The sequence below is a fragment of the Setaria viridis genome, chromosome 6 (genome assembly GCF_005286985.2).
Source record: "Setaria viridis chromosome 6, Setaria_viridis_v4.0, whole genome shotgun sequence".
NCBI lineage: Eukaryota > Viridiplantae > Streptophyta > Magnoliopsida > Poales > Poaceae > Setaria > Setaria viridis.
Genome location: NC_048268.2, coordinates 20,075,797 through 20,091,628, shown reverse-complemented (window position 1 = coordinate 20,091,628; position 15,832 = coordinate 20,075,797). Strand labels below are relative to the sequence as shown.

At 41.9% G+C, this 15,832-nt stretch overlaps 1 protein-coding gene across 5 annotated transcripts; it reads right to left on the bottom strand.

Moving 5' to 3' along the window:
• Positions 1-2,940: 2,940 nt before the first annotated feature.
• LOC117860630 (uncharacterized) lies at positions 2,941-15,532 on the bottom strand. 5 transcript variants are annotated; one of them, XM_034743978.2, is made up of 13 exons: positions 15,390-15,532; positions 13,464-13,910; positions 13,282-13,378; positions 12,668-12,712; positions 12,215-12,417; positions 9,782-9,878; positions 9,604-9,699; positions 8,667-8,914; positions 8,473-8,553; positions 8,085-8,393; positions 7,717-7,798; positions 5,903-5,944; positions 2,941-5,428 (listed from the first exon to the last, which is right to left on the bottom strand). In XM_034743978.2, the coding sequence occupies exons 2-13, from the start codon at positions 13,895-13,897 to the stop codon at positions 3,473-3,475; spliced, it is 3,690 nt and encodes a 1,229-aa protein (XP_034599869.1). In that variant the 5' UTR covers positions 13,898-13,910; positions 15,390-15,532; the 3' UTR covers positions 2,941-3,472. The 5 variants fall into 5 exon arrangements, with proteins under 5 accessions (XP_034599869.1, XP_034599871.1, XP_034599873.1 ...); XM_034743980.2 differs by having other exon boundaries at positions 2,941-5,425; XM_034743982.2 differs by lacking the exon at positions 15,390-15,532 and having other exon boundaries at positions 13,464-13,529; positions 13,616-13,756.
• Between the last annotated feature and the right edge of the window lie 300 nt (positions 15,533-15,832).

Sequence of the window (15,832 nt, the reverse complement as noted above, 5' to 3'; positions counted from 1 at the left end):
TTACTTAAGTACTGGAGGGATATTCCAATGCTTTATTCTGTTGCATTCATCTTGGACCCTAGAGCTAAATTGAAAGGTTTTCAAAATGTGCTCACGTTGTTATGTAGTCTTACTGGTACTAATTATTCTGCTTACTTCACTGATGTAAGAGAGGAACTTTCTACTGCATTTAAGCTGTATGATGACAAGTTTGGTGCATTTAAATTGCAAACGCCTCCACCACCATCCAGTTTTGGTAAGAAAAATAATGCTTGTGATGACGTTTTTTCAAGTGGTGGTGATGCTGATGTATCTGCTTTTGGATTTGGTGATGTCCTTGGTACTTCTTTCTCCACCCCTCCTCCTGCTTTGCCTCTTGCTTTGTCTAGAAGATCATCTGCAAGTGCTTTGCTGCAAGCAGCAAGCACTAGTGCAACTAGTATGGGTATTGGCTCCGAACTCTCTATCTACTTGGACAGTGACACTGTCACCCATTTTGATGATAGCTTCAACATCTTAAATTGGTGGCATGAGCATAAAAGAACTTATCCAGTTCTGTTAATCTTAACTAAAGATGTTCTAACTATGCCTATCTCTACAGTATCATCAAAGTTTGCTTTCAGTACATCTGGCAAGATCATCAAGGAGAGAGCTTGGAGATGGTGGAGATGCTCTCTTGGGTCAAGTACTGGGAGGCTGCAAAACAAGAATTCAGAACCTGTTGGAGGATAAGGAACTTGAAGATAGTTTTGCTAATTTTTATCTATATGTTCCTGGTGATTCAGATGTGTAAAACTTGACCTGTAATAACTTTGAACTACTTTAACGTTTATTTGATTAAGCTGGACTGCACTCTTTTTTCCTATCTAGGGTTTCTCATGAAGTGTGAGTTTTACCTAGATAGGTTTTTAATGAGGCAGTCATTGCACCAGCTCAAACTTTTCAAAATGTTTCTCCTGTCTCTCTGGTTGTGAATTCTGTGATGTTGATGAAAAATTTTGCATCTCCTTAACTTGGAGTCTTGATTGAGTGGGGCATGGCCTATAGTGCCTCGGCACTAAGACAGTAATGCCAGCCGTGCTAGTGGGCCGGCCCGGCACGATAAAAAGACCATCGTGCCGTGCCTGGGCTAACAGTAGCACGCAGTGCTAGCCTGACCTGGCACGAAAAAGCCATCGAACCTATTCGTGCCGGGTCAAAGTGGGCTACTGCTGGACTAGTGCCAGACGATCTATCTGACCATCTATACATGCTCACATCACATGGGCCACCAACAATGGAAGCCGTCCCTGTCGCGATCAAGATCTCCTTGTGTGCGCGGGGCCGAAACGCCTACTCACCTAGCCACGGCATGACGAGGGCCAACGCTCTCTTGTCCCGAGCGGGTGTACGGGCTCCGATATCTCGCATTGGCAAGGCCATCGAGTGTCATGAGTGAAAGCGTCACGTACGACACTGCTGGGGTGGCAATGAGCGCTGGACGGAAGACGGAGGACAGGAACAGGCAGTTGCTTTTTGGGATGTTTGGATCCAGACCACCAATTGCCATGCCAAACCTATGGTTGCAATAGAGAATCGTAGTTGTTGTTTGGTTGGAAGCCGTGACGTGTGACAGCAGCAGAAAAAGAATAAAAAATTTCGTAGGGAGTGTGGCGCCGAAAATCAGCACCATAGCTATGGCGAGTTGCATGTGTGGCGTGGCAGCCCGTGGCTGGCATGCGAGCACGCCCTTTATCTATCGAGCAATAGCAGCGTGCATGGGCGGTGGCAACCTGCGGTTAAAACACACGAGCCACGCAGTTGTGCGGCGCGGAATAAAGAGCAAGGGCGGTGACAGCACAGCTGCAACCCGTCGCCAGCTGCGTAACGGAACGGGGAGAGACGACAAACGGAACCGTGGTGGCTGAGATCATGGGTGATCACACGGTTGTTGAGCGCGCTTCGCTGCTGACGCTGGCAATGGGTGGACGCGCTACAGCTACAGATTACAGAATAACAGCTACAGCATTCCAGCAGGCAGGAGTCTAGGCAGGACCCATGACGCATGAGCATGCTAGGAAAGAGTTGGGCTGGCTTGCGTGCTTGGGTCGCTTTGCTGAAGGAATTGATTAAGTGCAACTGGGCCTGCGACTGGTTGTTACCAATTAGATATGCAAATTATACTATCTGGTGATCTCAAGTAGAATAGTAGATTATACTATCTGGTGATCTCAAAATATGTTTTTCATGCTCTTATTGTGTAGCAATGCACGGCCATATACCTATAGTACAGAAACACTATGTATTAGAACCAACGACTACATCCAGTGATTATGTGTACATATTACCGTATGTGTACATATGACCGTATGTACATAAAGGACCCCTCGAGCTGCATCCTGGTTCGCCACTGCTATCTGCCATCATTTTTCTTGATAGAACTGGCAACTTGATATACGGATAAATTTCGCTGATCTCTATCTTTGATTTTTCTTTTTCAAAAAGGGGTAAAGCTCATGCATTTTTTCACCTAAAAAGGAAGGCATGGATGCATGCCGAATGGAGGTGTGTTCTGATTTTTTTTTCGTTTATATGCATGCAGCTAGTTCCATTTTGTGCCGCTGATGCAGGAGCCTGGTCGTGGTTCGAAATTGCTTACTAGACAGATTATTAACAAATGAACAACTTCCATTTAGTATCAAACTACTATCAATATCATCGAACCAAATCTAAGATCTCCTTAGTGCACAAGCTCTCATTGCAAAGGCAATGAATGTGACACGAATTTATGCGTGCATGAGAACAAATAAGCAAATTCATCTTCGCAACCATCAAAACGAAGGAGAAAAAAAAAGGTAAAATACTGTACAAATGAATCACATGCAGCAGCGAGTCAACCAACATGACAACGACAAAACGCCTAGGGGTATAGGAAGATTATAAGCCTCTCCACACAAGTCACGTCAAGTAAAGCATCTAATGAACGACAAACGCACGATGCTTTTCGGATCGGGTGCATTGGAGTTCTAAAACTCAGATCATATCATACAAGCCATCACAACAGAGGATTACGTGATTACGACAGTGACTTCAACCTTAGGACATGTCGGAATACATACGCTACCTAGCCCTTGTTTACTTCCCTCCAAACTCCCAACTTTGACACTATGCAAAAAGAAGATTCCCCATCACATCAAACTTGCGGTACAGAGTACTAAATGTAGATGAAATCAAAAACTAATTGCACAGTTTTGTTGTACTTTGCGAGACGAATCTTTTGAGCTTAATTAGTCAATATTTGGACAATAATTCACAAATACAAACGAAACGCTACAGTGTCGCATTTATGGTAAAATGCCAATTTAGCACCTCCCAACTTGGGAAGTAAACAAGGGCCTACTCAGATTAGGTTCCTGAAAGCTTTTCGTTGTCTGAAAAGGGCAGGTGATTGTGATGTCATAGAGTTAGTGTCAAGTCCTGCTACCACTGAATATGAGGCAGGTCATGATGTAGGTCACCCTCTTGGTCGATTATTTGTTTCCTCAAGGCGAGGAGCATACCTTTCCATAACTGACCCTGCAGCTGGGCGCTGAGGTCCCAAGGCAAATGTATAATTCGATCTAGCTCCATACTCTCTATTGCGCCCACCATATGCTGCTCCCCGTCCTTCCACGCTGACATCTGGGTAAGGTTGATATGTGCCATTGTTGCTGACCTGAAGGGGGGGATAAATAGAGGAAGGATCAAATCCCATTGCACGGTATTCACCATGCATGAAATTGCCGCGCTCATCATATCCCCGAAAGGGCAAGTTGTTCACATTCCTTGAATAGTCTACATCCTCTGGTCTTGCTGGACAATAAGGAGGACCGTGCCATCCACTGGTAAAATATTCCTGATTTCCAGGGTCGAAACAGGGACTGTTCCATCCAGGAATATCATGTTCTGCTTCTCTCAGGTATAAATGGGGATCATAGCATCCATTAGCATCAAAATCAGTAGGAGCAAACACTGGCCGCAAGGGATCATGACTCCTCAGGTCATAATTACGATTACTGGGATAGCTAACATGATGCCACTGTTCATACCTATGTTTGTTGGTTGCGGGATGTTGTTCATACATGTCATGGTATGTCCTCTGCCTGTTTGGTGAATGCTTTCTTGGTTTCTCCCAAGAATTTCTAGGCATCTTTGAGTTAGATGAATTTTCCCTTGTACTATGGGTCAAGATTTCTCTTCTATTTGATCTAGTACTCTGTATGGATTTATATTCAGAAACCTCAGTTCTACCGTTCTCATCATGGCACCGAGAACCATTGGGCCACCTATCTTCAATGTGATTGCATCTCTTGTTCTTATCCAAGTCTGTGTTGTTACCATCAGCTGCTTTTTCCTTGAGCTTTCTTCTCTTTCTTGACTTGTCACCTGAAGTATCTATGGCCATCGCTTTACGATTAACATCGCATCGAGAACTATTTGGTTCCTCCTGAAAAGCATGACCCGCATTAACCTCTTGGTCTTTGTCACAACCGTATTCTGGCTGAGTGTGTTTTCTATCTGTAATAGTCATCTTATCCACATGAGGAACACGCAGCAGCTTTTCAGGAGGATTGCCATCAACATGATCTGGTGTCACTACAACGTCGCCCAAACCAGATTTAGCACTTTCATTACTGGCATTCTTCCCATTACCTGATCTTGATTCTTGTTCACACAGGCTTCGACACATTTGATTTTCTGCCATTGAGATCTCTTGTCCTGATATTGAGTCATCTCCATCTGCATTTTCTCCCAACTCCATGCTTCTCCCTGATCTTGATTTAAATTTACTCTGATCCACATCAGCGTGTATATCCACAAAGATCTTGTCTAGCACATGATTTCGCTCATTATTTGGCTCCTCTTGAAAAGCATGGCTCGCATTACCTTCTCGGCCTTTCTCACGACAATATTCTGGCTGAGTGTGTTGTTTATCTATAATAGTCATCTTATCCACATGTGGAACATGCAGCAGCTTTTCAGGAGGATTGTCATCAGCATGATCTGGTGTCACTACACCGTTACCCAAACCAAATTTAGCGCTTTTATTACTGGCATTCTTCCTTTTACCTGATCTTAATTCTTGTTCACATAGGTTTCGACACATTTGATTTTCTCCCATTGAGATCTCTTGTCCTAATATTGAGTCACGTCCATTTGCATTTTCTCCCAACTCCATGCTTCTCTCTGCTCTTGATTTAAATTCACTCTGATCCGCTTCAGTGTGTATATCCACAAAGTTCTTGCCTAGCACACCATTTGGCTCATTATTTTCATTGGAAGTGGCTTTGTTGGTAGCCTCTTCTGCTTTTCCTGAACGCTCTGATGATTTTTCTTTCCCATTGCCATCTTTATCCTCTGGAATTCTGCAGATCTCATTGTCCAATTCAGCATCCTTGACCACAGGGGGATTATCCATCAAGTTGTCCTGCTGTCACAGATATCATATCATTTTCATACGACGTGAAGTTGGCCTTGTAGGGCCAGGTACTATAGGATTAGCCCATACCCAACATTTACTCTTATATATCCATAACTATGGCTTAATGGAATGAAGTATATGATTGCATATCTTTTCAACTCCCTCAATTAATTCATTAGGATCTACTCCCTCCGTCCCAAATTACTATTCATTTTGGCTTTTCTAGATACATAACTTTTGCTATGTATCTAGGCATAGTATATATTTAGGTGCATATAAAAAATTATGTACCTGAAAAAGCCAAAACGAATAGTAATTTGGGACAGAGGGAGTAGTTTCATAAGAAATGGCATGACACAAAGATCATAAACAGCCATTCCTAAAACATAACTGTACATTCCAGGATACAATGACTGAACAACTTACGAGTAGGGCATGTGCCAAGGATCTATACAACTCATACTCCAATAATAAAAAACATACCATGTCACTGGGCTGCATGTGCGAATGAAGCTTGTCAGAAATCTACAACAAAAAAAGGACATAAATGAGCCACAAAAAGGAACTTCAGAAAAATACTACAGATGCTTGAAGGACCATAATTCATAAGCATTTTGTATTTCACAGGGTTTCTCTTTCCTAGATAATGACTTATGTTGTTCGAAACACTCTTACAGAGCCATAATACTGAAGGTAAAAAAACCCCTCTTATGTAAGAGAAAAGTGCATAATGCCACTATGATCATTAAATTGCAAATTTGCTAAAGACCTAAACTATACAATTCCTATGGTGCGACAACAAGGTGACAAACTTGAGGTTCCTTGTAATCTACTAATCTGACAAGGGTTAACAAGCTAGACCAAGAACAAAAGAAATTTGTATAGTTAAGGCTATTCATCAAAGAGATGACACCATGCCCTCCTACTGCAAGTCGTACTGTGGTAGTCACAACTATTGGTTGATTTTGAGGGCTACTGTTCCATCACTGTGGGTGTGATAACATGGGTGCAGGCCGTAAGCTGTGGAGACTACCGTTCCATCACTGTGGGTGTGATAACATGGGTGCAGGCCGTAAGCTGTGGAGACTAGGATCGCTCAAGGCAGAACAAGTATGAAGAATGAACAGCAAAAGAAGAAACAATCTCTTGAAGTGATGGCAGCATGAGCAGTGTAGGCCCAACCGCCCAAGGCAGTGGCGTCACACCAAGCATGTAAGTGGAAAATATTAAGGGGCCAAGTGGCAGCAGATCAAAAAGGAATTCGTTTATGAGCAGACAACTGTACTAGGTATCAATAGCTCCACAAATGTGAGTGCAAAGTGCTAGTATGACTGGATAAGTGTCACAACGTGTCACACCACACGTGCATGCTCTGGACCACCAAAGTCAGGTGTCATTTGTCATATCACATCACTGTGGCATGGCTTTCCTCCTGGCAAGCACTGCTGCAAGCTGGAGGGATGTTGTATTACAACAATGGCTGCGTTACGAGTACGGATGCCTAGCTGGCTACCTTCAACCACGGTGTTACCTTCGTGGCAGAGCTCACTGCCACGATACCTATGCAGAGGGTAGCCCTCCATGTTAGAGTTAAGTCCTGATGGTGATAGAATAATATATTAGTAGTGCTTGTGTGCACTTGGTGCCTGTGAGCACTTGTACCCGTGGGTGGTTCGTGCCTACGTGCACCTTATCACCAATTACTGCTTTAGATGCTCTTATCTACTTAGATGCTCTTTAGATGCTTTGCTTAGCTTCTAAGCCATCTACCCATGGTTGGCCTATATGTACCCCAAACAACCCCTTTGTGGGTGTGTGGAATGTTAAGGATCATTTTGGGCTAACACTCCACACCACTGAGCTGGTTGAGCCATCCTCAGACTTCCAAGCCACTGCACCCACACCTAGTATGCCACTACCTACATGCTTGTCTCAAAGTCGCGTTGGACTGGCCAACACCAAAATTTGAGTGTCTCAATTACAAGCCACCACCACACTAAGAGAAACGAACTGATTAGAAAGAACACCAGTGAACTCAGCCAAGACAAGGGTGCCTAAACCAGCAGCAGAGCAGCCCAACTGGTTAACTTCAACTAGCGCATGACATTTAGGTGCCTTCCAAGACACTCGGGGCAGGGAAGGAATTTATGGTCTGTCGACCTCACCTGAAATTCAGACAGCTACCTCTCTACCTCTACATCATAAGATAACAACTGGTCCAGAAAAAAAACCTCTCCCAGCGGCAGCATGTAGGGATAGTTATAGCCTTTATAGGGTATCTTCCTTAATTTAAGTACCTGAACAGAACGATCAACACACTTCTTAGCAATATTGCAGGATGTACTTGAGGATCTTTCCTTCTTTCGTCCACTTGTTTTCCTGGGATGAAGAAACACAAAAACCCCTGTCACTTGTGACTTGTTTAGAGGATTTATGAAGCATGTTGCCTTTTGCACAATACTACAGCTAATGGTCAGAAAGGTAGAGAAGCCTACAATAAAGTAGAAAAGAAATCAAAAGGTTCGCTTTCAGTAGATGCAAACACTTGTATACCAAATAGCCTAACAAGCTAAACCATTTGGAATCTTCTGTAGCAAAAAATTATCTGTATATTCTATGGGAAATGAATTGATTAATTATGATGATGATGAGGATGGCGAGTCACCTCTTTTTTGTTCTGCTATCCACAACAGATGGTTCAATTTGCAGGTCCTCTTTCAAGTTCATTGCGGAACACTCAGGTTCGAGAACCATATGCTCCAATGAGTTCTGTGTGTGTTCGATCTTTTCTCTAGGTAACCAGTTTAAGACCTTTGTGGATTTCTTTGAACACTGATCAATGCTCTTTTTCCGTTTGCCGGCCATTTTATCTTTCTTTTTAGCAAGACCTCCAACTTTGGTTATTTTTGGAGTGTGTGGGAACTTTATATGTCCCCTTTCAGCATTTCCAGTAGGCTTGCATATTTTGTGGTCTCTGAGATTTCAGCAGAAGTTAGTCGCTCTGGGAAGATAATGCAGAGAAACACAAGGAACCAAATCAGTAATAAACTTACAGACAGTAAATTATAACAATTCCAGAAAGCTTCCAAGCACGTTGTTTCGTATTCTTGTCCTTTGTTTCAAATGATATCTCCCTAAGAAATGCAATTAGATATCATGAGAACAATCAAATATGCAAACAAAATACATACAAACTATTATAGTTTTCAAAAAAAAACATACAAACCATCCAGATGCTCTACAGTACCTTGGCAAACATTCTCTGTGATATGATTTTGGACAACGTCTACACACAGCAAACTGCATTGCTCTTTGGGTTCTGTCCTCCATTCTTCTACATTCAAAGCACCAATGCACAGGGCACGTAAATGACATCCCCGTCCTAACCCTTTTTGCCAATTCACAAGATCCACGAGAGTCATCAGGCAGCAGTAATTTTGCAACACATTTGGGGTGGTAGAAGTGTCCACAAGTTGGATTATTACACTTGAACACCTAAGAGATTGCACATAACAGAGTTAAGATGACTGGAAGGGACATTACTAAGATATACTATAATTACATAATCACTCTCACCTAGGCATTTTGTCTAAGCGTTTTTTCCACCAAGAGCATCTAAAAGCTTGATTTATATATGAATGCGGGAGAATTGGAGATGGAATAAGATTAGTTATGGTCACAGAACTCATGGATGTCTTATTATCTTAAATTCTTTATTTTCATATAGCAAATTCATATATTTAACATAATATTGCTTTAACTATCAAGAAAAATACTATCGCCTAGGCACTAGTTGGAGCCTAATCGCCTACCTAGCACCTATCACTTTTTGAAACATTGCATAATCATTCCAATAATTAGCACTCAACAAGAGTTTACTATTAATTTTCCATCCCTGCAGGCAGCAGCAGTTAGTCACTCACCATAGCATGAAGAAAGGGTGCTAAAATATAGACATAAAAGGGGTCTAAATAAATCATAAAAAGAAAATAAGCACCATTTTTTAAGGCCAGAAAGCAAGCATTGTCTTCAAATAAAAATGTAGTCTCAACATACCAGAACCAAAATAGGGGGGGGGGGGGGGATGTCATGAGCTCAACCTCATTCTTTGCAGACTAGGAATCAAGCATTGTCTTCAGATGAAAAGTAAAACACTAGCAGTCTGCCAGTACACAGATTCATACCTTAGCATTTGGCTCTGCAGATGGCTCAAGTTCTCCACATTTGAAACATTGGTGTTCCTTATATTCGCAGTTCTTGCACAAATAAGAATCAATTTCCTATAATATATATAAAGAGAATATGTCACCAATTCAAGCCAGGAAAACGATGAAGTTGCCGTACCAAAGTTTCAAAAATCACCTTTAACTGTGCAGAAGTGTAACCAAGAGTTTTACATTTAGATTCCCTGCCATCTTCCTTCCTGGGATGGAAGGACCTCTTGCACTGGCCTATACAGCTAGATAAGAAAATTGCAATAAGCAAAGGATATAACCAAATTGATTCAGTTATTCAGCAGATGTTTATGCTTAGGAGGTTTTATAAGCTGCTGAAACAAAAGTAATTTCTCCATGGAAATAATGGAATCAATCTGATTTGCACTAAAGCATGAAATTGGAAACATCAAATATATGGAAGATACAACTCCATAAAGTATATGCTGTCATCCCTAGGTATTAACACAACTGACCCAGAAAATAAGATGGCGCAATTGCTGCTAATCAAACAATCATTAGTTAAGTGATGCCAAAAAGAAGGGATGATAATATGAGAGAATAATGCAGATAGCTGCACTGTTATAGACATGAACACATAAAACACAAACTGTATTGCACAATAAAAAAATTTCAAGAAAGATCAATAACATAATTTACATAGCAAGGATAAGCTTCAACATGAAGCAATACGTTTTTTTTGTCTTTAAATAGACATGGCAAAAATTTCAGTGTAGATGAGATCTCCTTTGGGGTCATAACATTAAGTTTTGCTATGCTTTTATGATCTACTAATCGCTCTCAGTAAGGGAAGCTGTTATTGGGTAAAATAGGGAGGCAAGAGCCAAACAAGCCTCATCACTTGGTTCTGCTATTTCTTCAGACTATCAGGCTAATTATTTATCTTAGCATTTTTAACATCGCTTAGAGAAATGCAAAAGGCCAGGGGGGCTGCAGCCCACCTTGCTTTGCATGAAGCTCCGCCCCTGCACATATGATCCACCCACTTGTTGTGTACTCCCTCCATTCCAAATTGTAGGTCGTTTTGGCTTTTTTAGGTTCATAGATATTACTATGCATCTAGACATACACTATATCTAGATGCATAATAATATCGGCGCACATACGCCAGGCGCAGACGCGCCCGCGACGTACGCCGCGCTGCTGAGCACGCTGGGCAGGCACTGCCAGGCTCAAACTCTAGCGGCTAAAGATAGAAACTTAGATTAGGAAACTTACAATCAAGGAGAACCTTCTCCATTTAGGTTGGGCCATTGGCCATATATATATTCCTGTAATCGCTGGACAATGGGAAAGCAAGAATTATATTCCTAATCTTCCTTTCTCTGTTAAGCCTACGGCCGAGGGGAATAACCTCGCCGGAGAAGACGGTCGACGGCTACGAGCTACGTAGCCGCGGTCCGGCCAGTCGGGGGCTCGATGCCCTTGACATCTATGCACCTAGAAAAGCCAAAACGACCTACAATTTGGAACGGAGGGGGTAACTACCAAAGCTGTGAAGCATCACTTTATCTGTAAAGTGCTTCACTCACCCCATATGCACAACCTTATGTTGGCCCAAACACTACCGAAGATACACGCAAACACACTTGTTTCACGCAGAAACATATACTAGTTGCCGCAGCAACCTATCTGGAACTGATCCACTTGATCAGCTCCTTCCAAAGTGCCTATAGTTGCCTCCGGCTACGGCAACTCCTACACTCCAACCTGGGCAGTCCTCTAAGGCAACCTGCCAGCCAGCCACACACTCTCCTTTTGAGTGTGGAGAGAACAGCCACCAGACCACTCTGCTTTGGTGCTGCTAGAACTCTCAAGGGAGTCTATCCCTTCTCTCTATTTATAGCACTACTACAGAGCCATAGTGGCTTACATGCCAAGGCCAAGGCTTGACTTGACTAGACTTGGTTCCTAAGGCAAAGACTTGGTCCCTAAGGCAAAGACTAGACTTGGACCCTAAGTAATTTACATTTAGCTACTCAGCACTACTAGTCAAGATTACTGGTAACACCTTATTATGACGTTCCTCTTAGCCAAAATGCCCAGCCACCCTATATGTTTTAACTACTATATATATGAAAGAAAGTACTTTTTCTAAATAATCCATTTTCATATTGTTGAAACTATATCATCACTGTCCAATTCAATTGCCAACTAATCACATCAGCTATGGAATACTGATGAGGCCCAAATCTCTTCCACTTGGATGAAAAATAATGAGTAGTTAACCTCAACAGGTTTGGCATTCTCTTGAGAGACCAAATTCCTAGCAATGAATACTACACGTAAAATACAATAAGCACCATGATGTTGTTTTCCCTCAAACGGGTTCCATTTCATTAAGAAAGAGAACCCAAATGTACAGCACCACTCACATTACTCAGTATGCTCCCCCCCCCCCCCACACACCACCACCAACCAAATACAAACACGCACACCCAACCACCACGGCATCATGATGTACAAAAAAGATATAAAGCACATGGCATCCCACAGTGGATTAAAATGCATAAAAACAATAGTCTCTGATCAGCTTAATAAAGTACAGAAGCTCACATACCTGAGCAATCTTCCTCCATCATCGCATAAAGCACATAATGTATCAGTACCATCATCATTATTAGTATCACCATCACTGTTACTGTCACCGTAATCAGAATGATCGTTGTTGCCATCATCCCCACAAACACTATCAGTGTCATTGTTTCTTTCATGTGTCTCATCACTACCGGTGAATTGCACTTCGGTGACCGAGGCCCTGGGCTAATCAAAACAAAAGTAAAAGAAACCAACAATTAAATATTTTTTCCCTGGAATACACAGGAGAGCTGCATATGACACATCACTTGAGATTAACAAAGAATCAGTGTGCGTGCATGTGTGCGTGCACATGCACGTGTTGTAATATGGGTTTCTTTTCTCTTCTTTAATGAATTGAAACACAGCTCTCCTACACATTTGAGAAAAAAAAAGGAGATTATAGGCCACAGCAGATGCATGTCTATTAGTGTACCTCTTCGGTAGTCTTGGTGATATCCCCGATAAACCTGTGCAGAATCTGCATAAAAATACCATACAAACAAGTGGTTTCTCAATTTTGTATATGAATAAAGCCCATGCCATTCATGATGACAATGGATTCCTAAATAGACTTCCATAGAAAAGGTCAAATCGTATCTGAATTATGATGTCATTAGAATTCAAAAAGTAGATGTGATACGGTGTAGCTTATTGCGTTACTTGCTTTCGAAGTACGAATCCATGAAACTAAGCTTTGCTGACTACAAGGCTTTGCATTTTAATCTACACTGCAATGCAACAGCAAAATATTGAAGGTTTAAGTAACCTCTAAGCTACTCTACACTGCTAAATTGATTAAACTATTAGTCGAAAAAAAATAAGTAACCTATTTAGGAGAACAGTAGGGAAGTGTGCCCTACTGAATATATTAGAATGAAATAAGTTCTGAGACCAAGAATACAACACTAATGAGCCAAAGAAAGCATAACAAATTCAAAGAGTGAAAAGACATGAAAATCATATTGGAATTAGAATATCTAAGAACCACATTATCGGATAATTATGAAGATAATTTAATTAAGCAGTAAATATTCTAGTAACTTATACCTTTAACTTCATAAAAGCTGGATCTCTCTCTTGGAATAGCTTGATGAGGGGATGGTGCTTCCTCAAGTCATCTATGGCAGGTTTAGTACCAAGTTTACTAAAAAAACAAATAATAAATATTATGGGTTAATACACAACTGGCACAGTACCAAAGGACAAAAGAAGGCCTGTGGATGGATTACTTGAAAACTTCATTGAGGTGATCCCAAAGGCGATCCCAAAGGCTTCTCTTATCTCTATGCTGCTTCCTGAGAAAGTGGAGCATTTGAACTGTGATCAATATTGATCGAGCAATCTCATCTTTGTAACATTTCCATGGATCCAGCAGTTTTACCCAATTGCCTTCACTCGAAAGAACTGAGATGTTTGGCTGCTCACAGTCAAGTCCTACCCTCCAAGCTACCACTTGCTTGTGCACTAGATAGAGGCTTTTATCCATGACTCCACGCAAGTATACTTTCTTCTCAGAATCACAATCTCCCACTTTATCATTCTCATCAAACTGAAACGGCAAAATACTAAAACAGACATACTCGTCCTTGGCAACCTCAAAAGAATATTTGTGCACAGCCTTGAACTCTGGCTGCACACCATCATCGTCATCATCAAACATCATGGTTCCTCAATTTCTGCAGGGGCAAAAGAAACACTTTTTCAATGACAGGCAAACAACAATTAGAAGTCATCTATTGAACTTTCAGAGTAAAATAGCAAGTAAAGAACCATATGTCAAATAACAGTATAGGGCATCCTTTCATGTCCACTAAAGGAAGCATGGAAAATATTAAACAAAACATAAAGAACAGTGATAAGCAATGTTTTGGATAAAAGGAAATATTGCTGGCAATAACAGCCACCAAAACACCAGAAATGTGTCTACCAAACTTCAGCCAAGATGAACTGATTAATAAATTCTTTGTGGTTACTTAAGCCAAGGCCAAAAACTATATAGTTTGAGAGAAAACCACAAGAGATAATATTTTACCCCAATTCAAATGCACAAGCATTTGAACTGATGGCAACCCTCAGAAATTTTTTTGGAACCAATGGCAGTGGTAACTAATGAACTCATCACTCATTTAAACACTGAAGGCTATTACTGAAAAATAAACTTACTTATAACAATCAATACAACAGCAATTTAACTGACACTGATTCAACAGCCAACAGATGAAAATGCCATACAGAAAAGGCTACTAATGGAGCTGCATCTCTAAGATGTTAACATTTCCCACCAGTAATCTCACATCATGGAAGGCAATATGATGAAATGAATACTTAACTCTTCAACTAATCCAGTAGCTACTACATGTTACGGAACAACAAAGCCAATGCTTTATACAGTCAAAGCGAAACTGAAACTAAATATCTTATAAGTTTTTTTTTATGTTCAACTGGATCATCAAACTACTAGGCAAAGATGAGTTGAGCCGGCAAAACTAGATAATGCTATGGATCCTGCATTGTGCAGGCAATAAACTAAACACATTAAGGAGCAGAAATGCCCTGGAAAAAAGGAACATTTACTTGGGCAGCAATTGCAACCTAAGACCATAAGCAGCAGTAATGGCAAAAAAACCATTTAATTGCACAATTGAGTCTGGATATTGTGCTTGAACCATTATAAAAGATGAAACTGTAAATGGCCATGAATGCTTGTGCAAAAGAATTCACAGAAAAGAACTGACAAAATCAGTCGACACTATGGCACAGCATCTAAATGTATGCAACGGACTACCAAAGAAACCTTTTTTTTTGTTGACAAGAAATCTAAAATCTTACCATAACGCATCTGGATTTCGCCTTTTGTTCAATCAGAAATGGGGCGAGATTTACTTTCCTCAAGAACAGAAAATTCATAAAATGGGCTCGAATTTATTATTCCTTGGGAGAAAAAGATAGCATAAATCTCTCACAAGGAAGATGCTCCACCCACATCTGCACAGCGGCGCCACCACAAAACGAACCAGAACAAGGACCGCATTGCACAAATAATGAAATAAACCCTCCCAGAAATCACCAAAGAACGGCGCGCAAGAAGGAACGGAAGCGCAGCACTGGGGAAGGAATCGAAGCGGGGGAGGAACAGGTGGGCCAAAGATTCGTACCTTTGCGATTGCGGGCAGACCTTCCCCTTCCCAGGCGCAAAACCCCCGAGGAGGGGAGAAGAAAGGGAGCGCAGACCTCGACCCTTCTGCTGTTCTGCGGCAATTAAAAAAAAAGGTGAGCTTTGTTTCTGGTGGGAGGCGCCGCCGCCCTCAGCAGGCCGAGCGAAGCGTCCACGTGTCCTGGACGAGCTGCCGTGGGGACATCTGATACGTAGAACAGACGGAGGCGGCGTATAGTTGGCCAAATGGGTTGGGCTAAACTGGCAGCACGAGGACGGGCCCCAGCACCAGCACGGCCTGGCCTGTGCCAGCACGGCCCGACGTAGCAGGCCGGATCTAGGCCTCAGCTGTGGCACGTCGGGCGACCCGTGTAACGGGCGGCACGATGACGGCTCGTTTTCCCTGCTGCTCCTCAGCTCCTGCCCCACTCCAGTGCGACAGTG

Excerpts from the sequence above, each read along its gene's own strand:
- LOC117860630 (XM_034743978.2), bottom strand. The coding sequence starts at position 13,897 with ATGATGTTTGATGATGACGATGATGGTGTGCAGCCAGAGTTCAAGGCT. Across the intron at positions 12,713-13,281 it reads CAGCTTTTATGAAGTTAAAG|ATTCTGCACAGGTTTATCGG; the intron begins GTATAAGTTACT and ends ATTTTTATGCAG. Across the intron at positions 8,394-8,472 it reads ATTGTTATAATTTACTGTCT|AGACCACAAAATATGCAAGC; the intron begins GTAAGTTTATTA and ends CTGAAATCTCAG.